At 43.9% G+C, this 24,981-nt stretch overlaps 2 protein-coding genes across 3 annotated transcripts in view; one reads left to right on the top strand and one right to left on the bottom strand.

Annotated features, from left to right (window-relative positions):
* Positions 1 to 257: 257 nt before the first annotated feature.
* On the top strand, positions 258 to 8,100 carry pik3ip1 (phosphoinositide-3-kinase interacting protein 1). The gene is made up of 6 exons (XM_014161206.2): positions 258 to 564; positions 993 to 1,121; positions 1,696 to 1,812; positions 4,009 to 4,173; positions 4,462 to 4,540; positions 6,317 to 8,100. The coding sequence occupies exons 1-6, from the start codon at positions 498 to 500 to the stop codon at positions 6,528 to 6,530; spliced, it is 771 nt and encodes a 256-aa protein (XP_014016681.1). The 5' UTR covers positions 258 to 497; the 3' UTR covers positions 6,531 to 8,100.
* A 216-nt stretch (positions 8,101 to 8,316) lies between these two features.
* Positions 8,317 to 24,981, bottom strand: part of LOC106580321 (LIM domain kinase 2) — a 36,741-nt gene continuing 20,076 nt past the window's right edge. For both annotated transcript variants that reach the window (XM_014161204.2, XM_014161205.2), the window contains 13 exons: positions 24,199 to 24,308; positions 23,635 to 23,823; positions 23,088 to 23,193; positions 18,611 to 18,825; positions 18,279 to 18,465; positions 18,067 to 18,153; positions 17,551 to 17,682; positions 15,227 to 15,283; positions 14,560 to 14,625; positions 12,006 to 12,180; positions 11,841 to 11,896; positions 11,488 to 11,645; positions 8,317 to 10,994 (listed from right to left, as the gene is read on the bottom strand). In XM_014161204.2, coding sequence (XP_014016679.1) covers positions 10,772 to 10,994; positions 11,488 to 11,645; positions 11,841 to 11,896; positions 12,006 to 12,180; positions 14,560 to 14,625; positions 15,227 to 15,283; positions 17,551 to 17,682; positions 18,067 to 18,153; positions 18,279 to 18,465; positions 18,611 to 18,825; positions 23,088 to 23,193; positions 23,635 to 23,823; positions 24,199 to 24,308 — 1,761 coding nt within the window. In that variant the 3' untranslated portion in view covers positions 8,317 to 10,771. The remainder of the gene's footprint in view (positions 10,995 to 11,487; positions 11,646 to 11,840; positions 11,897 to 12,005; positions 12,181 to 14,559; positions 14,626 to 15,226; positions 15,284 to 17,550; positions 17,683 to 18,066; positions 18,154 to 18,278; positions 18,466 to 18,610; positions 18,826 to 23,087; positions 23,194 to 23,634; positions 23,824 to 24,198; positions 24,309 to 24,981) is intronic.

The raw sequence follows: 24,981 nt of genomic DNA on the forward strand, positions 1-24,981 counted from the left end.
CTTGATAAGTGTGTGAATCAGACCATTTTACTGTCCTGCTAAGCTTTCAAAATATAAATAGTACTTTTGGTTGTCAGGGAAAATGTATGGAGTAAAAAGTACATCATTTTCTTTAGGAATGTAGTAAAGTAAAAGTTGTCTAAAATATAAATAGTAAAGTACAGATAGCAACAAAAAAAACGACTTAAGTACTTTACACACCTGTTTTTCTGAAAGGAGATGGTTGGCTCTAGGACCTTGAAGATGCTGGCGCCGCCGCACGATACTGCAAATGGGATTTCCTTGTCCAGGAGAGAGGCTGTTTATGAAGAAAGCTCTACTCCCTTCGACAAGGAAGGGCTGATCTGCCGATGGGAGCAGTTTGACTGAATTATTCAGCATAGGCTCTTCCACGCAAAGTTATTTTTTGGGTTGAGAAATAGCTTATCAATTTATTTTTCGTGCATATTGTTTTCGTTTTTATTCATCCTATATTCATCCTATTCATCATCTACAGTATGTTTTTGTCGTTGCACTTTGTTTTGCTGAGCGTCGCTTTTGTGGACAGCGCATCCATTGTGGAAGGTAACATTCATATGACTGAAAATCAATGCCTTTGTTCACATTAGTCCACGTTATCCGATAGAATGTGCGCCTTTGTTACTTAATTAATGTGCAATGCTTTGTTTAAAAAGTTATCATCCTATTTTCAGTTTAAAATGTGGATTTTATAGTTCCATTATTGTATAGGACCTGAGAAATGTCTAAGCAGTTGCAAAATAAGTTATAAAATGTTTTTGTTTACAACAAGAAGATTCAAGAATACAATTCTTGTTGATTATTATTAAGCATAATTGCGATACTTCCATGGGAATTCCTTTTTGAATGTATGGCGTTGTGGAAACGTCAGACTAATACTTTTACATTCCACACTTAGTATGTTTTATTTGCTGGTAATTTATCCTCTTAATTTTCAATAAAATGTTTCCATAAATCACTGAATGTGTCCCCAGACTGCATCAGATTCAATGGTGTGGAGTACAGAGGGGAGCAACAGAGCTCCTCCGCAGGACTAACCTGTCTAAACTGGACCAACACAACCCGGGACTATGATGTAATGGCATATACAGATTCACAAATGGGTAAATTACATTACACAGTCAAACATGTAATATGCCATCAAATTGATGTTTCATTGATTTTACACAAGTTTATCATCTGCTACCATTGCTGTGGTGTTCACTACAAGTGCCATGATTTAAATGTCACTCACATTTGTTTTAATGGTAAACAGTTTGTTTGGTTATAGATGTTATTTAGAGTGTATAACTGCAGGCTCTAGTCTCTCTGTGTGGGTTATATTAGCAAGGTCAGGTTTGAACTATTTGAATCTTGTTGGCAAATACCTACCCAGAGTATGCATTTCAGTAATACAGTATATCAAAGATGTCACATGCATATCTACACACAAACACGTTTGTTTTACTATCCTTGTGGGGACCAAACAGTTGATTCCCATTCAAAATCCTATTTTTTCCTAATGCTCAACCTAACTTTAACCCCTAGTCCTAACCTTAATTGTAATCCTGAACTTAAGCCTAAAATAGCCTTTTTCCTTGTGGGGACCAGCAACATGTCCCCACTTGTCAGAATGTTCCTTGTTTTACTATCCTTATGAGTACTTGGTTGATGTGTCCTTTTCTTTATGCTCTGTAGGCATTGGGGACCATAACTACTGCCGTAACCCAGACTCCTCTGAGAAGCCCTGGTGCTACGTGACTGGCCTAGATGCACAGGCCCAGAGACAATCATGTGCCATTGACACCTGCGAAGGTATTTAGCTAGGTTTCCATCCAACTGGCAACATATTTTCATGTGACTATTCTAAAAGCTGCATAAAGAAAATACGCACATTTTGTCACCAGTGGCATGTTTCCACCAAACTGACTTGTTGCAGATAAAAATCAGTACGTGATGACGTAGTGCACACAAAATGTACTTTTTCACTTAAGTTTTCATGTACCAAACAAACATCTAAATTTCAATGCGTTTCCATCGCATTTTCAACGCTACTGATAGTTTTGTCACAAAAACCGTTGCATTAAATAGCAAATGTGCCTACTCTGGTTTTGGTCCGTGTGCTCTAGCCAAAAGCTTGCGCGGGTATGCTAGTCGACATAATGAGATTATTATGGATAAGGGAGAGGATATTTTTATTTGTCATGTCACCAGAATAAGACCCTCAATATTTATTGGAAAGGAGCATCAAGATCACTGTGCACTTTCACCTAACTGTGAAGTTCATCATTTATTTAATCTGTAGCCTAATAAACTGCATGGTTTCCCAAGTCATAGTGGGAGGACTACACAACATATCAAGTTTACTTCCATATGATGGTTGTTATATCAATTTTTGGTGTTTCCACTGCCATTATTCACATAATTTATTTTAGGCACACAAATATCCCACAATGTTGAACGAATGATCTGTCGGCATTTATTAAATTGTACTGAAACTTCCTGTTTCCATCACAGCTGTCGTGATTTAATATATTTTTTTTTTATACGGTATGACTTTACTTGCATAAAAAATGTGGATGGAAACGGTTACTGAAATATATACAGTGCACAGGTGAACGCACTACATTGGGAAAATGTATGTAAAATGCTGTTTAAACATAGCTGCGACGGAGTGAATAAATATTGTGCACACATTGAAATGTAGGTCAAGGCTGGGCAAAATACATTACTGGATGGGAAAAAGACTGTCGCCTCTGCCCTTCCCTAAATTGAATCTCGATGCAGTTCTTGGAAAAGGGTGTCACTGTATTTGGGGAATGTCTAACTTTTTAAAGAGATGAAATGTAAATGTTTTTCTGAGGCTCTTTCTAACCCTGTGAATGTTATTATTAAATCCAAAGTGAGAGTCTGGAAGTGGAATGGTGGGACTTTCCCCCCCAGAGTGGGCCGTGAGAACAAAGAAAACTAAGGGGAGCCATGTTTTTCTTTCTTGGGAACCTAGAATGTATTTATTCTCATAAGGAAGCTAGAGCACTTTTGCCACAATATTTTTTGACGGTATATTTGTAGTTATTTTATAGTTATGCAACAATTTATACACAAACTAATGCAAAATTGTAGATATCCGATTAAAGTATTCTAATTCCTAATTCTTTGTGCACAATGTTCAAATAAGACAGCTAATTAGGCATCTCTAGAGAAATATCTTCTCCCACGTGAGAAGCTGTGGGAGAAGAAAAGACTAGGCCAGTTTGTCAGTTAATCCACTTTGAGGATGCTTCCTGGGGTTTGACCTTTGCTCTCACATTGTCTGGGAAGGCAGTGCATGTCAAGCAATAACAAGGGCCCTGTCCGTACTGAGCCTGTAGAGCCATAACTTGTTAGGCAGATGGCTGCCTCAGGGTAGGTGTAAGCCCCACCCTATTTCTCAACCCATTGGTGGAAAGTTATACTTTTACCATGGAGACAGTAGGTAATTGGCTACTGCTGGTTATGACCTCAGGCTCTTCAACTCCAGTAGAGTTGATAAACAACTTTTTCTGGAGGGGTAGGGCCTGACTCAGTGGCGCTCAAGAGCAGATGTTGACACTAGCAGCTTCCTTTCCCCCATTTTGCTGTGAAATGGCTGTTCTTTTTTAATTATTTAATTTCTTTATAGAACTGCTTCCAAAGTGAACAAATGAGACAAATCCAGTAGCTCTCCTTGTCCTACTGAGTCCATGCAGCAACGTTTTTAATGTCAAACAAGGCAGGGATTTAAGAAACCATGCGGTCTGATTTCTTAAAATGGGACCAAGTGAAAATTATTCACGCATTTATTCTACAATAAAAGCACTTAGTGAAATTAAACAATACAGTTAAATATAATCCACTACTACTATCATGTGTTCAAGTATGCAAACACAAAGGCAACATCAGTAAACCTAGAAAGCAAACTAACATGGTGGTCGGGCGGTGTATGGGGACTGGCTGTTGATCTTATCTGCTTTTCTCATATTGTCTCCACAGACGAAGCCCCTACAGAGGCAGGCCCCCTTACCACAGCACAGAGAGAGGTTTTTGAGCTGACCAAGTCTGGGTCAGCCCAGGGAGGGGGTGCTGTGGTCCAGCCAGTCATTGGCATCAGCCAGCGGGTACGCACAGGACCCAAGAAGAAGGACCTGGGCACTCTCGGTATGTCCTGATTGCACTGCTGAAGCAGATGGATTAACATAGGGGGGATGTCATAGGGCCATAACGTGAGCCTCAAGGTATACTCTTAAAAAGAGTGGTCCAGCTTGATGTAGCTCGGCTTGGCACAATAGAATGAGATGGATATAAATGAGTTATAAAGGACTCACAATATTATCATAGGGATAAAATGTGAGGTGCATTGATATGCACATTTTAAAATGCAGACTGTATATAAACCTTTGAATTCAGTTTGGTAACCATAGAGCCTGTGTGTTCTATCTCTCTCAGGCTATGTGGTTGGCATCCTCATGATGGCCATCATCATCCTCATGGGGGTGGGCATCACCTTCGGCTACTTCTACAAGAGGTCAGTATCAGCCACTATGCTACACTAGGTGCTCCGACTGGAGACACAGAGCATTGCAACCCTAGCTATTGTCTACTACTTTGTTAGGTTGCATCATGTGGTATGTCTGAGTGACATACGAAGTGGAACACGGGAACCACTAGACCAAATGGTGCCTCAGAGAATAGGGACACACAATGTTACATTGGTTTGCAACAGATGCTTATTTCTACAGCGCAGAGAGACCAAAATAGAACATGAACAAAATGTTCTGCTATATTATGCCTAATTAGCTGTCTTATTTGAACATTGTGCACAAAGAATTAGAATAGGATATCTACAATTTTGTAGCATTGCACAGCTTAGACTTGTTGTGTCCATGACACAGGCAGCAGTTAAAGGCTTGGAACCTCTCAGGCAGAATGTCAGTGGGGTGAGGGAGGGCTTGTGTGGGCAGTTGGCACAGAATGTTACCAGGATGTGGAGCAGAGGCCACAGGCTGCCTCCCCCTCTACCCATCCTGTTGCCTCCCTCCACTACCCATCCTGATAGCTGTCTCTCTCCAATGTGATGAGGCCTGTTCAGAAGCCACAACAACAACAACATGAAAGCGGAAGGGAGAAAAAAAAGAGGGCGCCTGTAGCCTGGCTATTTTAGGCACCCACGTTTGATGTTTCTGAAATAGTGGAGAGCATGCAGGAGTCCTGGGGGGAGATAGAGGATCTACTGCAGTGGTGCAGCAGGCAGCGAGAAGGACCCAGTTCTGCAGATGGGGGATTCTGACTGATGGCCTCTGGCACAGAACTAAATGTTCTGGAGCTCCAGGTTTGGCTGTCCAATCTGATTAAGTGACTGTCAGCGTTATCTATTCTAAGAAGCTGGGGGGTAGTGTGTTTCAAGTAGCTTGATTTTAAATCGGTCAAGGAAATTGATTTCTTTCTCACGCAGTAATATCAGGGTTAAGAAAAAAGTGTAGCCTCTGAAGCCCGTGCTTATCAAGTCAACAAGATTTGGAAGGATGGCCCCACAAGACTAGGAAAAAGTTGAATAGTGGGGTTAGGAGGATTTGCTGATTTCTAAAATTACACTATGCAGACCCAATGCGTAGGAAACAGTGCTGTAGTGGAGCAGAGCACAGTTGTGTAACGTGTCGCATAGAAGCAGTCAAGCAGGAAGAGGCGCCAGTCCAACACTATGGCATGTTCCCTGTGTTGGATGCGGTTCAGCAGATGGCAGATCGCACACCCTCAGATTGTACCCCAAATGGCACCCTATTCCCTCCATAGTGCACTACTTTTGAGAAGAGCTCTAGGAAATAGGGTGCCATTTGACACTCTGCCCCAGTCAGCTGCCTGGACTGGCTTATGTCATACTGCAGGATGCCTGCCACCACCTAGCCCCAGTCCCATCAAAACATTCCCTGTACCAGACCAGATACCGTCTCGAACAGGTCTGTCTGGCCCTGTCGTTTTTGCTACTACAAGGTTAATGGCCACTGTTGAAAATAGCCTCATCCCAGTGATATGAGACTCAGTATGGGACGTCGCCTCTCGTTCTGGTCATAAATAGAAATCGTGACCTAGCTGTCTCTGTGTTTCGAAAGATGATGCAGGTCATTGGAAGTTACCGAGGCACGCTATGAAGAAACTCTGATTCATAGCAGTGTTTTTTTTCTTCCAGGTTAGACATTAGTCCTGTAAACTGTTATTGTAAACAACCCCATGAGCCTACATAATCTGCTCCGATGATCAGTACCACTGTCATCCTAACCTCTTGTGTCTATGCTTTTTGTTGCAGGGGTCGTGACCTGAAGAAGCAGCATGAGCAGCGAGTGTATGAGCGGGAGATGCAGAGGATCACTCTTCCCCTGTCGGCCTTCTCCAACCCAACCTGTGAGCTGGTGGATGAGAACTCCATCGTCATCATGGCCGAGGAGCAGACCCCCACCCAGGAGGGCATGGAGGGGGGAGACCCCCTGATGGGCCAGCAGGCTGGTACCCCAGGAGCCTGAGCACTGACCACCCCACTGGACTGGGAATAAACAAGGACATTCAAACCTCAGAGAATCCAAATACACCCCATAGCCCCCAAATCACCCCCCTTTTTTAAAGGCCTATGAGGATAAGGGGAGCAGGGCTAAGCTCCAAAGACTAAACTTTGTGTCCTTATTGCCCTGGTTTTAACACAAGTGTCACCAACAGGGGAAAAAATGACAACAGGTGGAGCTGAAGGACTAATTTCACTCCACATGGAGACCAATCGGAGATGGTTGTGTACAAAAGTGCATGTCAGGGATGCTCATTAAGAAACAGTGCATTTGATATCCAAGAAAACATGATCATGGGCTGACGCTCTGCTATAGCAGTATGATTGTCTTGTGAATGGGGTGTGCATCAATCAACATTAATGATGGAGGGGGATGTTATAAGCTTTGGATGAAGAGTAGGAGACAGTGTTTGGAAAGGGGGAATTCATAGCCTTTTGTTATTCTTTCTTTTTCATATTGAGGTGTTCAGTAGTTTGGTGTTATGGGCTTACCTGAGAAAACAATGCTACACTTCCCCTGGCCCTTTTGGCTGTGCTAGGGCGGGTATGGGGAGGGCATCTAGTATAGGATAGCCCTGTTAAACATCTGCGTTAGACATCTTAAAGACCATTGGAACAGATGTGGAGTAATTAGTTAGCATCAGGGAACGTTTATGTCAGATCTGCAAAAGGAAAGGAAACATCTCCCGCTCTCTGAAGCTGTGACGTTGCCTTAGCATAATGCGTCTGAATGCATTTGTACATGGTTCCCCTGGTGACCTTTCAGTTTAACTCATAAGGCTGGGTGATAGAAACCAATGTGCACTAACTAGAAACATCAGGAGTCGTTGGCTTTCCATGAGAGGACAGGCTGTATGGTTCCTTATGTTAGAGACTGACAGGAAAAGAGAGACGTCTTTGTAAATCGGAGAGTCTGTTCTCAGGAGGAAATGCAGCAGCACAGCTTAGTCTGAGGTCTGGCTAGAACCGTACAGAGGCTGTCTGAATGACGCTTGGGCAGAACAGAAGTCTGTTTAAAAGTTGAAGCCTGGGGCATTAGATTGAATTTAGACCATTTTGAATTGTGTCCCAAACGTCAGCGCAAGCAGACGAGCAAAGTTAAAGGGTAAACAGGATATGAGTCCAAAACTGAGGTAACCTACCATATTAGATATGTACAGGATGGAATAATTGCATAATAAGCAGCCTGTTGCATGTTTTGAAACAGGATGCTGAAAGTAATGCCACAGTTGGTTAGAAAATGTAACGTGTTATTGACCAACACCATCTCTTGTTGGGAATAAATGTAATATTGTTCTGCTTTACATGATTGCTCTATTCTGCATCACTCCAAATGGTTGTCTTTTGTGATTTAGACTTAATCTTTGAAATGGTTAAATCATTCTGCATCACTGGTTACTCTTCAATCATTGTGGTTCCTTAGTTTTGGTGCAATGCTGTTTTTTAAATGTTTCTTCACTGTTGCTCATCATTGGAAATGAGTACTTGTATTTGTAAGTTTGGCAGATTTCAATAAAATTGACTTTGAAAAAGCATAACTGCTTCCTCATTCCTCACCTTTAAATGAATACAAATGAGTTCCTTAATTTAGCTGAAACCTGCTAAAAAAGTGAGTGACTCATGCTCACTGGGAATTCAATAAGACTCACCCATCCCATGAGCAGAGTCATACATTACCTCCCTCTAGTGGTCATCTACATCCATTTACAAAGGGAGAGTAGGGTTTGTGTGCAACTTTAAAGTTAGCAATATATTAGCAAAAAAGAAATTGTATTTTATTCATTCAACATCATGGTGATTACAATGTGTACAAATCAGTACCTTAGATTATGCTAGCATACAAAACCATGTTTATTTTAATCTCCATATTCTACAAATCCTTGATTCCCTTAGGCATATATACATTCCTTACAGCCAACTTAAATATATAAATCCAGTTTTATTTAACTACAGTTCACTTTGTCAGGGTTTACAAAAGCAGCCTAATTTAGATATTTCACTAATTTGTCCTTTGACCAATCAGATCTGAAAAATATACATTTAGCAGAGCAATTAGGGTTAAATGCCTTGTTCAAGGGCACAGACAGATTTTACCTAGTCAGCTCAGGGATTTGAACCAGCTGTCTTACTGGTCCAACGCTCTTAACCACTAGGCTACCTGATGTGATTGGTCAAGACGAATGTGGGAAAAATATCATAATTGGGTTGCCTGTGTAAACAGAGCCTTTTTAGTAAGTTGTACAATGCCTTTGAGAGCAGAGCTCTATTGAGTACACACCAGGTTCATGCTGTCCAATCAGAGCTGAGATTCTGGAGCGCATACAGAGCTCTGTGTTGAGTGGTCCTTAACAACAAGCACCAGGTACCAGTCTGGTTCTAAAGGTGTGCTGCATGTAAAAACACTATTCATCCTATAACAAACTCCGAATCAGTCAACAGCTCCAAATTCCCAAATCATAATACAATTTTAAATCTGTCCATGTGCACATGGACAAAAACAAATTCAGAGTTAATTTAGTGGATTAAAAACATTTTGTTAATTGTAAGAAAATCTATACACTACCATGTCCACCCTCTACAGTAACTTTACATTAGTAGATGCCCCACAAACCAAATGACAATAAGACTAAAGGATGATTACTGTTAACGGTTGTAGAGTGGATCTGATGCCATCAGTGAAGCATGGAAGTTCTCTAAGATCAAGGTCACATTTCAAGTTGAATCACTGTTTGACGAGGATTTTCTTGGTCAGTGAGCTCATAACATTCCTTTGACACAGCTCCACATATTTCTCTGACTGGTGTGACAGTGTGTGGCCTCCTCAGAGTGCTTGTTTGGTCCCTGCTGTGCTCTTCACACCAGAGGGGTATCCTACAAAGCAAGCTAAATCTACTTAGCTTCACATTCCAGCTCAGGCTTCATCCATACTATGAAGGTGGATATTGCTTGTCCGCCTGCCACTAACTCTAGCAGGCTTGTAGCTGCGAGTGCATGTTGCACATGGCTAGTTGAATGCCGAACTCTTCATTGAGACAATGCTAAAACTTCGATCCATGGGCAAGTCAGTGCCCCATCTTCATTTGTGCTGAAGTCAAACTAAAATAAAAGTTATCTTGCAAATTCAGCAGGCTATGGTATATTTATTACTTATCGTTAATGCAGACTTTGGTGAGCTTATCAATGCACAACCGCCTTTCTTTCCCCACTCCTATCAATACAATAACTGCATTAAGTCATACAAAAGTGGTACTGTGCTGGAAAATGTAAATGCATTCTGTCAATAATAAATGTGTAATGTGATATATTTTAATCAGTCGTCTTCCTCCAATTGAAAAGGATGACAATGCAGTCCTCAACTCGTGGCTCAGTCATTTCAGGGTAAGCAGAGTTAACTGAATTAGCCTGCCCCGGAGAAGGTTAGTTCTGAAGGATTCATTGTCATAGAAATTTACCTGGATAAAAGATGAATCACCTTCGTATGACTGGTTATTCCGGGTTGAACTCAGAGTTTACCAAAGTAACCTCGCTAACTACTCAAATCTGCTTCGTAGGATACCCCTCTGTCCTTCTGATGGTAAACAAACTTCACTCCAAATGCTCTGCCCTGGGTTAACTCCGTCAATCAGCTAGTCTGTCAGACATCTCTATTTTCACTGCTGCTGCCTGCCGAGCGAGTCTTCTCTCCACAATCCACACATAGCACACTACAACTTAAGACCCACCCGACGAGATAAAAATGTATATTAAATGCTGTGGAGAGATTGTCTCGATAAAATGAGGAATCATTGAGAGAGCAGAGAACCAACCACATAACAGAATCTGCTAGCATGGTAAACAGATGTGTAAAACCCTGCATGTCCTGGTGTGTGCAAAAAAAAAGGATTTAAAAAAATGTAACAGGACAAAAATAAATACCAACGCCTCTAGACTTCTCATTGAAATGTGTCTCCTCCCTTGTCTCCAGTCTACACACACTGCAGTGCCTTGGTGCTCTCAGAGCTGTATGGTCACTCACACACATCCACTACAGACCATATCAACATAACACACAGAGAGAGAGGAGCTTGGTCCAGCTAGCTCAGGTTATCCAGTTCCCAGATGGCATGAGTTAGGTTTGTCTTCCCCACTCCTCCTCCAGCTGTGTTAGTGCAGTCCAGGCTGTGGTCTTGGAGGGAGGGCTTGGGGATCCAGAGGGGCAGGCGTCTGCTAGGTGCCATTGTCAGCCAGGCTGGACTCCTCTGGAGGGGCTGGTGTTGGGGCTGGTGTTGGGACTGTGCTCTGGGGAGCTGGGAGCGAGGAGCTTTCTTTTGGAGGGTGGAGTCGACACAGTTTCTGGTGCAGCTCTTCCAGTTCAGCTGGCAGACGGATGCCCATCTCCTGGTTAAGGAACAGGGCCTCGAAACAGTCCTCCAGCTTCTGGAAGGCAGGCCTGGGGAAGGAGTGGGGGGAGACACAGGGGGGTGAGAGGTTACAACCAGGAAGGAAGGTCATGGTGTGAGGGAACATGAGGGAGCAATCTGCCTTCTGAGACAGAGATGCTATCTGGTTCTGAGGAGTGTTCGGTTTTTCCACTTGCTTTTGTGGCTCTAGAGGGCAGAGAATAGCCTGGATAATGTCTCATGGGGAGGCAGGGGAAAACTTTCCCACATGTGGCCGTTCAGCTCAGTTACAAACACTGTGCTTTCTGTTCCATGTACTACCCCTCACGCCCTCTCTGTTATCTCCCTCCCTCGTCTCTCTCTCTCTACCTTTGTTCTCGCTGTTACTTTGAGCCTTCAATTACAGAATGTTTTGTATACATGCCTACTACAGCTATGTTATCACTACACTGACTTGTTTAACAAAGTAATACATTCAACTGTAATACATTACTCAGCATCTTAAGCCATCAGACACTGTATAAAACAATTGTCTCAATTCACCTGTTTTCAGGGATGAGGTCACAACAAGCCACAGCCAATGGGAAGAAAGCTGGTGGGCAGTTGTCAGGGAGAAACTTCTCCATGAACTTGTCTACATTCAGGCCAAAGTCATAGGTCCTGGGAAGGCACTCTGGGTCTGCATTCACCTGCCCAATAATCTACAATAACAGAGAGAGTTAAAAATGGATATACACTCCAGATTGCAGTATCTGACCAACACTGTGGACAAATCAAACAAAATAAATGATAGCGCAATTTCCAAACACAACAAGTATCCTCCATTTCAACATACAGCCCATAGCCTAATTCTGTGAGTAAATATGAAAAGCAGGCCTTTAAAATCGTATTCTTACCTCACAAAGCACAATCCCAAAGGAGAAAATGTCCACCTTTTCATCATAGCGTTTACCTGAGGATGACAGTTAATTAACAGGCCAGCATACAATGAATGAAGAAGTGTTAAAGTGAATGATCCGTGTGATCCACAGCTCCAAGCTAGGTCCTCCTGCTCTGCTCACCGTTCAGCATCTCTGGAGCCATCCAGTAGGGGTTCCCCACCACCGTGTAGCGCTTCTTACGGTCAATGCGCCTGAACACCCTCTTCTTATTGACCAGTTTCTCAGGGGGCGGTTGCTTGACCTCCTCCACCATGAGCCGGGATAGGCCGAAGTCTGCCACCACCACTGTGTTGTCCTGAGGGAGGTCAGGGGTTAGAGGTCAACAGAATATGACGTGGCAATGTAACAGTGTCAGGTGTTTTCTTCAGTCAAGGAGCATATTACTTAACATACCTCAATCAATATGGGTCAAATAACAACAAAGGATGAGATTGACTTTACACATAAGCAGTAAGAAACAATGACCAATAAAATAAATCACAATGAAGTATGACCAGATGGGTATGTGTGTTGTCTTATATATATATATATATATATATATTGCTCAAAAAAATAAAGGGAACACTTAAACAACACATCCTAGATCTGAATGAAAGAAATAATCTTATTAAATACTTTTTTCTTTACATAGTTGAATGTGCTGACAACAAAATCACACAAAAATAATCAATGGAAATCCAATTTATCAACCCATGGAGGTCTGGATTTGGAGTCACACTCAAAATTAAAGTGGAAAACCACACTACAGGCTGAGCCAACTTTGATGTAATGTCCTTAAAACAAGTCAAAATGAGGCTCAGTAGTGTGTGTGGCCTCCACGTGCCTGTATGACCTCCCTACAACGCCTGGGCATGCTCATGATGAGGTGGCGGATGGTCTCCTGAGGGATCTCCTCCCAGACCTGGACTAAAGCATCCGCCAACTCCTGGACAGTCTGTGGTGCAACGTGGCGTTTGTGGATGGAGCTAGACATGATGTCCCAGATGTGCTCAATTGGATTCAGGTCTGGGGAACGGGCGGGCCAGTCCATAGCATCAATGCCTTCCTCTTGCAGGATCTGCTGACACACTCCAGCCACATGAGGTCCAGCATTGTCTTGCATTAGGAGGAACCCAGGGCCAACCGCACCAGCATATGGTCTCAAACGGGGTCTGAGGATCTCATCTCGGTACCTAATGGCAGTCAGGCTACCTCTGGCGAGCACATGGAGGGCTGTGCGGCCCCCCAAAGAAATGCCATCCAACACCATGACTGACCCACCGCCAAACCGGTCATGCTGGAGGATGTTGCAGGCAGCAGAACGTTCTCCACGGCGTCTCCAGACTCTGTCACATGTGCTCAGTGGGAACCTGCTTTCATCTGTGAAGAGCAGTGGCGAATTTGCCAATCGTGGTGTTCTCTGGCAAATGCCAAACGTCCTGCACGGTGTTGGGCTGTAAGCACAACCCCCACCTGTGGACGTCGGGCCCTCATACCACCCTCATGGAGTCTGTTTCTGACCGTTTGAGAAGACACATGCACATTTGTGGCCTGCTGGAGGTCATTTTGCAGGGCTCTGGCAGTGCTTCTCCTGCTCCTCCTTGCACAAAGGCGGAGGTAGCGGTCCTGCTGCTGGGTTGTTACCCTCCTATGGTCTCCTCCACGTCTCCTGATGTACTGGCCTGTCTCCTGGTAGCACCTCCATGCTCTGGACACTACGCTGACAGACACAGCAAACCTTCTTGCCACAGCTCGCATTGATGTGCCATCCTGAATGAGCTGCACTACCTGAGCCACTTGTGTGGGTTGTAGACTCCGTCTCATGCTACCGCTAGAGTGAAAGCACTGCCAGCATTCAAAAGTGACCAAAACATCAGCCAGGAAGCATAGGAACTGAGAAGTGGTCTGTGGTCCCCACCTGCAGAACCACTGCTTTATTGGGGGTGTCTTGCTAATTGCCTATCATTTCCACCTGTTGTCTATTCCATTTGCACAACAGCATGTGACATTTATTGTCAATCAGTGTTGCTTCCTAAGTGGACAGTTTGATTTCACAGAAGTGTGATTGACTTGGAGTTACATTGTGTTGTTTAAGTGTTCCCTTTATTTTTTTGAGCAGTGTATATATATATAAATAATAGACACTGAACTGAGACAGGTATACAGTTATACATAGGTCACTACATGTAAATCAATTAGTCTGTCTGTGGAAATAACAGACAAGACTCATTACACCTCATGGAGGGTTACCATACAGTGAAAGCTCTGTGAAGACCTATATAAGCCTGTACTTTATTACTTACACAATATGTTGTTGTGAGTTGTGTTCTACTGCTAGAATAGAACATAGCTCTAACTGGCCTGTACCAAAAAGACTACTCTGTCCCAATCAAAGACTTCTGTCACCACAACAAAACATGTTCTAGAACACCCTGCCTCCAGGTTAATCTAAGACAAGAACCTACACTACCCACGGTACATCAATCTTTAACAGTTTAGAAGCCAAACACACACTTTTGGTATAAAAGAGAAACAATGACTGATTAATGAGAGATAATGAAGCAGGAGTGGAATCTGCATGTGTTTCTGTAAATGGATCAGGAAAACTGAAATGGATCTCTGATTTTCTATATTCTCCTCTACCTGTCTATCTTTGAGTTAGCTTGCCATGTACAATTCAGGATAGGTCACCTACCAGTTTCACCAGGCAGTTGTGAGAGTTAAGATCTCTGTGGATGATGCTCATTGAATGCAAGTAAGCCTGAAATAAGGAAAAAATATGAGTCAAACCAATCATCCACAAGTGGAAGCAAACACGGCATATTAAAGACATAAATAGTGCTTTATGCTGCATAGAAAACAATGTAGCTTAAAACGTCTCCCACTAAGCCTGGCTGATAGAAACTTCATCATTTGACAATGTCTTAAGGGAACAAATAAATTATTTTGTTGCCCTACATACTTGTGTTTCTGTGGAAGGACTGTGGGTTGTAAGGAAAGGGAATCAGAGAATAAGGAACTGTCAGTATTGAAGTGGTCTCCAGGGAAATGGGAAGGCCTGCCACTCTGTTGGCTAAGACAGACAGTAAGGTATGTGGAACATATGGCTACCCCTAGGTCACTGCAAAGCCCCACACTCCAGTATGACCCATTGGCAAGAGCAATCCCTTCATCAAGTAATTTGATCTCAGTTCATAGAGTCAGAGTCAACCTGAAACCAAGTACTGTACCTTTAAAATGCATTGTGTTTAACTACCACCATACATATTGGAAGGTGCTCCAGCTGAACAAAAAGCAGCCAGTGTCTATAGGGACAGTATTTAACCTCCAACAGTAAATATCCCTGGAAGGGGCCAACTCACCATTCCAGAAGCAATGCCTTTTGCGAAACTGACCCTCTGCTCCCATGGAAACTGGTCCTGTAGCAACCCAGGGAAAAATAAACAACAAGAAATGAATAGGTGGGCCCCTTAGTAGCCTTTATGGCTACACAGAATATTGTGGGCGTTCAAAGGAAAGTTACACAAAATCATATAGTGTAACCCACCACTGAAAATCTCAAATCAAATAATTGAAACTCCAGTTCCCTCTGATTGCTGTTGACCATATGTTTTGTTGGACTGCGGTGTAAATGATCCAATCTGGGAAGTAAGGGTGGTAATAAACTCCTTTGAATCTTCACCTGGGAACACTTTCTCTATTTACTCCCATTCCACATCTCTGCTGGTTTACATGCCAGCCAGCCCACCACTGAGCCAACAGCCTTTATCTGAGCAGAGTTTACCTCAGGTCAAGTCAGTCCCAGTCCCACACAGCACAGGCCCTTAAAGGGATAATTTGGGATTTGGCAATGAGGCACTGTATCTAATTTCCCAGAGTCCGATGAACTTGTGGATACCATTTTTCTGTCTCTGTGTCCAGTATGAAGGAAGTTACAGGTAGTTTTGTGAGCCAATGCTAACTAGCATTAGCACAATGTCTGGAAGTCTGACTTCCAGACATTGTGCTTAACTCTAACTTCCTTCATACTTGCCAGACATAAAAATGGTATCCACAAGTTAATCTACAGACCAGTATCCCTTCTTTCTTTTCTCTCGAAAACTAGAGCGTGCCGTATTTGGCCAGCTCTCTTGCTATCTCTCTCAGAATGACCTTCTTGATCCAAATCAGTCAGGTTTCAAGACTGGTCATTCAACTGAGACTGCTCTTCTCTGTGTCACGGAGGCTCTCCGCACTGCTAAAGCTAACTCTCTCTCCTCTGCTCTCATCCTTCTAGACCTATCTGCTGCCTTTGATACTGTGAACCATCAGATCCTCCTCTCCACCCTCTCCGAGTTGGGCATCTCCGGTGCGGCTCACTCTTGGATTGCGTCCTACCTGACAGGTCGCTCCTACCAGGTGGCGTGGCGAGAATCCGTCTCCGCACCACATGCTCTCACCACTGGTGTCCCCCAGGGCTCAGTTCTAGGCCCTCTCCTATTCTCGCTATACACCAAGTCACTTGGCTCTGTCATATCCTCACATGGTCTCTCCTATCATTGCTACGCAGACGACACACAATTAATCTTCTCCTTTCCCCCTTCTGATAACCAGGTGGCGAATCGTATCTCTGCATGTCTGGCAGACATATCAGTGTGGAGGACGGATCACCACCTCAAGCTGAACCTCGGCAAGACGGAGCTGCACTTCCTCCCGGGGAAGGACTGCCCGTTCCATGATCTCGCCATCACGGTTGACAACTCCATTGTGTCCTCCTCCCAGAGTGCTAAGAGCCTTGGCGTGACCCTGGACAACACCCTGTCGTTCTCCGCTAACATCAAGGCGGTGACCCGATCCTGTAGGTTCCTGCTCTACAACATTCGCAGAGTACGACCCTGCCTTACACAGGAAGCGGCGCAGGTCCTAATCCAGGCACTTGTCATCTCCCGTCTGGATTACTACAACTCGCTGCTGGCGGGGCTCCCTGCCTGTGCCATTAAACCCCTACAACTCATCCAGAACGCCGCAGCCCGTCTGGTGTTCAAACTTCCCAAGTTCTCTCACGTCACCCCGCTCCTCCGCACACTCCACTGGCTTCCAGTTGAAGCTCGCATCTGCTACAAGACCATGGTGCTTGCCTACGGAGCTGTGAGGGGAACGGCACCTCCGTACCTTCAGGCTCTGATCAGTCCCTACACCCAAAGAAGGGCACTGTGTTCATCCACCTCTGGCCTGCTCGCCTCCCTACCTCTGCGGAAGCACAGTTCCCGCTCAGCCCAGTCAAAACTGTTCGCTGCTCTGGCACCCCAATGGTGGAACAAGCTCCCTCATGACGCCAGGACAGCGGAGTCAATCACCACCTTCCGGAGACACCCGAAACCCCACCTCTTTAAGGAATACCTGGGATAGGATAAAGTAATCCTTCTAACCTCCCCCCTACTACCCCCCCCCAAAAAAAAATATATAGATGTACTATTGTAAAGTGGTTGTTCCACTGGATATCATAAGGTGAATGCACCAATTTGTAAGTCGCTCGTAAATGTAAAATGTAAAATCTGACTCTGGGTAAATAGATAAAGGGCCTCATTGCCAAAATCCCAAAGTCTCCCTTTAAGGAAAACAGTAACAGCTATTTATTTATAAACTATATTTTGGTGCAGTGGGAGAGAAGAGAGAGGGTTAAGTGAATTAATTAGCTGAAACACACCATGTCTCTAATGAAATCCTTCAGTGTGCCTCCCTCAATAAACTCGGTTATTAAATTCAGCCTCTTGTCCTTGTATAGCACGCCGATGAACTTCAACACGTGGGGATGTTCCAGACTCCTCATCACTTTGACCTGGAGAGAGAGATACACTTAAAGCTGCAATCCTTAATGGTGAAACAGCCACGGCCTGTAAACAACCAACACAGTATTTTCAACCTCGGACATCATTGCACGCGCAATAGAAGACCACAATATGTACTGACCTTTTTTTTACCATGCTGCGTGACGCTCTTCAACTCGACAACAAAAACAATAACAACGGTGGTGGGCGGCCAGTGGCGCCATTTCCCCTTACTGCAGATTCCATCTTTAAAAACTCACCTTTATGCTTTCAATCTGAACTTTAACACCACAGCAATCAATTTCCACATTTTATCTTTGAAAAACATCTGAAGCTTACGTTTCCCTCCGAAGACTGAAGCAAATCCGTAAAGATGAGTGGACTAGACTACTGACCTCCTTTAGAAAGGTCTTCTGCGTCTCCTCATCACAGCGAATCAACTCCTTCATCACCATCACCTCACCAGTGGCTTTGTGGGTTACCTGTCAATGAGGAGAAAAACAAAACACTGACGTCTGTGTGAAGGCATGTGAAGGCATGGAGTAGATGTGAGAGATTGAGATGTGTGTGGAAAAAAAAGAGGTTGATTGTTGGGTGAGGAGCTGACCTTGATAGCCTGGCCGAAGAAGCCCTTGCCCAGCACTTCTCCGTGGATGAGGTCACAGGGGCGGAAGATGCGATGGGAGCAGCTGCTGGAGGAGCGCAGGGATTCGGAGCGCCCAATGTCCCGGGTCAGGATAGGGCGTTCCTTAGGGGAGGTTGGCCCAGGGGACTTACAGATGCTGTTGCTACGCCTTCCATTTACAGAGAGGGACAAATGTCAATTAGACATACGTAGATCAAGATATACTGGAACAAATTATAAATAACTTTGTATCTCTCCATTTCTGCCCCCAATGATTAGACTCTCTCTCCTAAGGTCGGCTGGTTCAGCTGTACCTTAGAGACCTCCTCTTTAGGGTGCCGTCATCCACCACGTCTGTCCTCTCCAGGACACTGTTAGAGGGCGAAGACAGGCGCATGCGGGAGGTGGCGGGGACCCCCAAGCGGTTTTGCGAGGACCCCAGTCTGAGCCTGTCCAACCGCTGCCTGACTGGATCATACTCTATGAGCAACTGCAGTGTCTGACTGGTCCGATGGATGAGGTCCTCCACCTGAAAACACCAATGAAAATACATAATCTGCTTGGACAAAGTCCTCTCTGACATAGTAACATGAGCACGCAACACTAATGAGAGAGGTATTGGTATACAGCCCATAGAACACGGGATGGAATTAGAAGAACTAGGCAGGGTTCCAATGAGAACAGGTTCCTGATTCCTGACCACCCGAAGAGCTATCAAATTGACTTATACAACATGACTTGAATGGAGCCGAAGAATTTTAATTCGAACACACCTTGTGGCAAACAGGAAAGGTGGGAACTAAAATTATATCAGTGAATGCACCATTGGAATGCACATGGTTTGGTAAGGTGGTGTGGTGAGATTGTGTTGAGTCCTTCCAGATGCCATCCTCCCCAACTAAAGAATGTTTAAATTAAGGCAGAGTGGACAGAATGCAAAGATCACGTTCTGTCTTCTATCCACCTCATTTTAGAATGTGTCTATGGGCATAGCCAAACAATGGAAGTGATGGATTTGACTTCCACTTTACTTACCTACTAGAGCGGGCCGGTGGCAAACTTGCTTGAGTAAATTATTTGAAGGAGTCAATATATAGAGTATAAAAGTCAAGTAAACAAGTGTAATTGTATATGTAGCCTATTTCATTCACGTTTGCTAATGTTAGCTAGACCTACTAGTAGTTCTGTTGTGATAATTACATTAGTGGTGTTGTTTAAGAGTTAAGGACCGTCCACCAAGCCAATAACGATAACTATAATGAGAAACTATAGGCTACATAACTATAAAACGTTGGTGAGCCTGTACAGGAAAGTTTATCATTCTATAGTCCTGCACCTGTCAATCAACTGATCAACGCATCCTACTGTACACTGCCTATTAATAAGGGGGTAACACAAAACCATTCATGAGGTCTCTAAATCATAGATACTGGTTCACCCTATTCAGTGTTGTCAAGGTATGTTTTGTCATAATAATAATACTTTAATGTACATGTAGGCCTAACAAAAAAAGAATATAACCTGTATTTAAATGTAGCAATTCGACAAACGCCATTTAGCCTGAGCATCTTTTACAGCATGTCATTGACTCATTGTTTAAGTGGTTTGCAAGTGATTTTGGTTTTTCTAACGGTTGTCAATTCCTTTGGGTCTTCTTTTTCACTGTGCTCAACTAGGTTATGCCTGTGCTACTACACTATATATACACGAAAGTATGTGGACACCCCATTAAATTAGTGGATTCTACCATTTCAGCCACACCCGTTGCTGACAGGCGTATAACATTTAGCGCACAGCCATGCAATCTCCATAAACAAACATTGGCAGTAGAATGGCCTTATTAAAGAGCTCAGTGACTTTCAACATAGCACCGTCATAAAATGCCACCTTTCCAACAAGTCAGTTCGTCAAATGTCTGCCTTGTCCCAGTCAACTGGAAGTCCTGTTATTGTGAAGTGGAAACGTCTAGGAGCAACAATGGCTCAGCTGCGAAGTTGTAGGCCACACAAGCTCACAGAACGGGACCGCCGAGTGCTGAAGCGTCTGTCCTCAGTTGAAATACTCACTACTGAGTCCCAAACTGACTCTGGAAGCAATGTCAGCACAAGAACTGTTCATCGGGAGCTTAATGAAATGGGTTTCCATGACCGAACAGCTGCACACAAGTCTAAGATCACCATGCAAAATGCCAAGCGTCGGCTGGAGTGATGTAAAGCGCGCTGCCATTGGACTCTGGTGCGGTGGAAACACGTTCTCTGGAGTGATGAATCACGCTTCACCATCTGGCAGTCCGACGTACGAATCTGGGTTTGGCGGATGCCAGGAGAACGCTTCCTGCCTCAACGCATAGTGCCAGCTGTAAAGTCTGGTGGCCGAGGAATAATGGTCTGGGGCTGTTTTTCATGGTTTGGGCTAGGCCCCTTAGTTCCAGTGAGGGGAGATCTTAATGCTACAGCATACAATGACATTCTAGACGATTCTGTGCTTCCAACTTTGTGGCAACAGTTTGGAGAAGGCCCTTTCCTGTTTCAGCATGACAATGCCCTCATGCATAAAGCGAGGTCCATACAGAAATGGTTTGTCGAGATTGGTGTGGAAGAACATGACTGGCCTGCACAGAACCCTGACCTCAACCCCATCAAACACCTTTGGGATAAATTGGAACGCCGACTGCGAGCCAAGCCTAATCGCCCAACATCAGTGCCCGACCTCACTAATGCTCGTGGCTGGACGGAAGTCCCCACAGCAATGTTCCAACATCTAGAGGAAAGCCTTCCCAGAAGAGTGGCGGCTGTTATAGCAGCAAAAGGGGGACCAACTCTATGTTAATGCCCATGATTCTGGAATGAGATGTTCAACTTTTGGTCAGGTAGTGTATTTGCAATGCATCAGTGCAACAATGTTATCATTACCAGCCCAAAAAGACAACACTAATGCACTTTCTCTCCTCAACTTTCCCCAAAATGCATTTTCTATGCTGTACGCCTGTTTTACATTCAGCAATTAGTAAAAGCAAGCCCGCTTCTTTCCCTGAATTGGTTATTGGGCTTAGTATTAAAAAGTATCAAAATAAATGTCCTATAGCTTTTGTAGCCTATAGCTTTCTTGGGATTTCACAAGAAGAGGAATGGCCTATTGTGGAGAGGCTTACGTAGCCTATAACCTGTTGCGCACGGGAACAGCCGGAAGAGAGAGGGTAGTGATGTGTAGCTGAGGTAAGAAGCTAAATACTAGCCTGATATTAGGCCATTCATTAACTAAATATTAGGCCTATAGGCAAAATAATTACCTGTCAAAGTGCAAGAAAAAAAAGTGAACAGATGATGAAATAGAAAATGTGTAGTGTGTTCCTCCAGGCTGCACTCTGTGGTCCCTGGGCCGGGCACGCAAAGTTCCACTATTGATTAGGCATAGGCCTACATTTTTAAGACAAGACAATTATTATACCCGGGCTACAACAACACAGTGCAACAAGAAATGTATTGTCATTCTCAAGTGAATATACAATTATTATCCATAGGTTGTAAACTGCAGTGACGTTGGCAAATTTGAATAACCGCTTAAACGTCCTGTTTTGTTTCATGCCAAAATAACTGCATAGGTCTACAGCCTAGGCATGATTATGAAACAATATGGATCAGTTTGTGTCTGTTCTCGACAGTTTAGAAGGACAAGAAAGGTACATTAGCAGGCCGCTCATATGGTGTATTTTGTCAGGATGTAGTCTATCGATGTTAAGATAGGCCTACTATAAGAAAATATGTGATTCTCCTTTCAAACTCTCCGGCCGCTAATGCTGTAGCCTATTTTACATTCAGCAAGCAAGAGCAAGCGCGCATCTCTCCTACTATAGGCTATAAGTAGGCAAAAAAATTAAAAAATAAGTGTCCAACAACATTTTGTAATCTGCTTTTTCCTGGGACTTCACAAGATGTAAGAGGAATAGCTGTGGCAGCGGAGAGGCCAGGTGCGTAATTGTGCAACAGAAAGACAGAGGCTAGAAATGTAGCCTATAGCATAAGTAGAAGCATATGCATATTATATCATAATTCATGAGCTCAATGTTAGGCTTAGTACCGCAGTGAATATGTCCTGTCAATTTACACAGCGAAAGAAAAAAAGTTGATCCTGAAGCTGATCCCGAAGCTGTGCTGAGTGTGCTCCCTCCCAGTCCCTGAGAACGCAGCTGGAAAAGCTACATTATGTTTCAGTTTTTTAGGGACAAGAAATATCTTACCTAGGCTACAACAGCACAGTGTAATGAAGAATATTATTATTGTTTTGAAGTGAGTACAAAACTCTAGTCTAGGCTGTAAACTGCAGTGAATAGCATATGTAATTTGAATAACCAGACAAACGCCCGGCGTTTTTAATGCATTCCAGTATTTGGATCAATTATGGGGGGGATTTCTCTGCAGTTTTGTCTACAAAGTCCAGACCCATAAGGCCAGTGATCTATTGTATTTTGTCAGGATGTTTCGGCTAACAGAAACATGCTAATGCAGGGATTTCTAGTGGTGCACATATGAATTATGAATAATGTGCGAGCGCGCGGGAAGTTGTATCCATAGTTTCTGCGTTTGGCTTCCGTGTTTTAAAAGTGTTTGAAAATGAGGTGCATAATAGAGCAACGGTCGCAAATACTTATGTAATAGTCACGCTTTATTAAACACTACTGGGTTACTACTGAATAGAGACTACATTTCATTGCTTTATTCAAACTACTGAATGTTATGAAGTTAACCACGTAAAACGTCAGTGAATGGTGAAAAACAGTATCACGCAACTCACCTCTTCCTCCATCAGTGTCCCCACTGGAAGACCGTTGATCTCCAGGATCCTGTCACCAACGTGGATGGCATTCCGAACTTCCGGGCTGATATGCATCCCTCTGACTCTGAGAGAAATACAGCACAAATACATGTCTGTCAGAAGCACCAGTATCAGCATGAACTATGACCTGAATTCATACAGGTCTATCAGAAGAGAGCTGGTTCTATTGACTAATCAGCAGTGAGCACCTAGACAATACACAGGTGGGTGTGTCTGACTGTCCACAACATCAAGTACATCAATCAACTAATGAGCGACTCTTTTGGCCGAGTCCTGATCAAGACTATAATAACGCCACCAAAGTAAAGAGACGTGGGATTTAACATCCAGGTTACATAGTCTTATTGGTGATGTACAAACATCTGGGTACCAAGGAATAATGCCTTGTTATTCACCAAACCTATAATCAGTTACATAACACATGACTCATCCTGTCCCACTCAAGTCCTAGACAGTCAGGGGTGTATGGATTCACTGGCTGTGAGTGACAGTTAAATCCACTCACTCTTTGACTTGCACGCTAGCTAAGCCGCTGGCTGCGTCCCCTATGACAGAGACAGAAAAGCCCCTCTTGCTGTTGGTGGCAGAGGGCATGGAGATGAGGGTGACCGTGTGAGGCAGAGAGTCCAGGGACGAGTCGGCCGAACGCTTCTCCAACACGGGTGCCAGGACTACCAGCTTATAGCACTTCCCACTGCACCAAGAGGAAGAGGAAGAGAGAGGAGAGAAGAAAGAAGGAATAAGGGGCAGTGTTGTGGATAATGATGTTATTAAAGTGTTCATCAACATGTTCTACTTCACCTATGTCATCTGTCTGTACGTTGTTTCAAAACAATTGCCCTTTGCGAACAATAAAGTTTTATTGTAGAAAAATATGTAGAGCAGAAGAGAGCAGGAAGGAGGGGTATGGAGAGAGTCAGACCGTAGAGGGAGCTCAGGTGAGACAACATATTCAATCAGAAATAGAGCGATGCTGCCTATTTCCAATAACATAAATCACATTCCCTAAACTGCCTCTATCAATATCAGACTAAACAAAAAAATGGAACAGAATTAAAACAACTCTCACCAGTACAGTTTGGAGCGCTCTACCAGAGCATAGGTGTCCCTGTCCTCGATGACCACTTTGCAGCTCAGACACACAAAGCACTCTGGGTGATACTTGTATTCTCCGGCCACCTGGAAGAACAGATACAGGTGGGTTTGTCTTTCCCATGGCGTTCCAGCTTCATGGAGAGAACACTGTGCTGTGTGCTGTTCTGTCCGGTGTTGTGTGCTAGATGGTGTTGTGTTCCGTGTGCTGTCCTCTCTTTGCGGCAGTGACACAGTCAGTAACACCTGCTCCACTCTTAACCTATCTGGAATATGCTATGATGTCATCCACCTCCCCGGGACCCAAGCCCTGCCTTCTCTAATCACAGCATGCCTCTCACTGACGCTCTCTCTTTTCACACATTAACAAACTCTGAAAGAAAGTCTGGTTCTCTCACGCATGTACAACAGCTTACTCATTCACATGTTACTTCTCTATAACTTCCACACTCCCAATCTATTGGTCTTGCTCTCATGCTAAATTAAACAAAGTATCCACCTCCTGAAGCAAGGGACACACACACACACTCCTACACACAGGGTATGTGCCATAGAGGAGGTTCAGAGGCCACTTCATGTGGGTTTGAACTTCATTCCTGGATCTGAAGTGATCATGTGATGTTAAGGCTGGGCGGGCAGCTGGAAAATCTAAAATGTGCTCCTGTACATGAGGCCTGGAGAGATAATCTATTTAAACCAGTCAGTGTTAACAGACTTCAATTTCATTGGAGTCTTAAGTCTACAACAACAATGAGCTGCA

This window comes from Salmo salar, chromosome ssa20 (assembly GCF_905237065.1).
Source record: "Salmo salar chromosome ssa20, Ssal_v3.1, whole genome shotgun sequence".
NCBI lineage: Eukaryota > Metazoa > Chordata > Actinopteri > Salmoniformes > Salmonidae > Salmo > Salmo salar.

What these genes read in the sequence shown, in the direction of transcription:
- pik3ip1 (XM_014161206.2), top strand. Translation starts at nt 498, where the DNA reads ATGTTTTTGTCGTTGCACTTTGTTTTGCTGAGCGTCGCTTTTGTGGAC. An exon ending in CAGCGCATCCATTGTGGAAG is followed by an intron (nt 565 to 992) that starts GTAACATTCATA and finishes ATGTGTCCCCAG; the next exon opens with ACTGCATCAGATTCAATGGT. An exon ending in GAAGGACCTGGGCACTCTCG is followed by an intron (nt 4,174 to 4,461) that starts GTATGTCCTGAT and finishes TATCTCTCTCAG; the next exon opens with GCTATGTGGTTGGCATCCTC.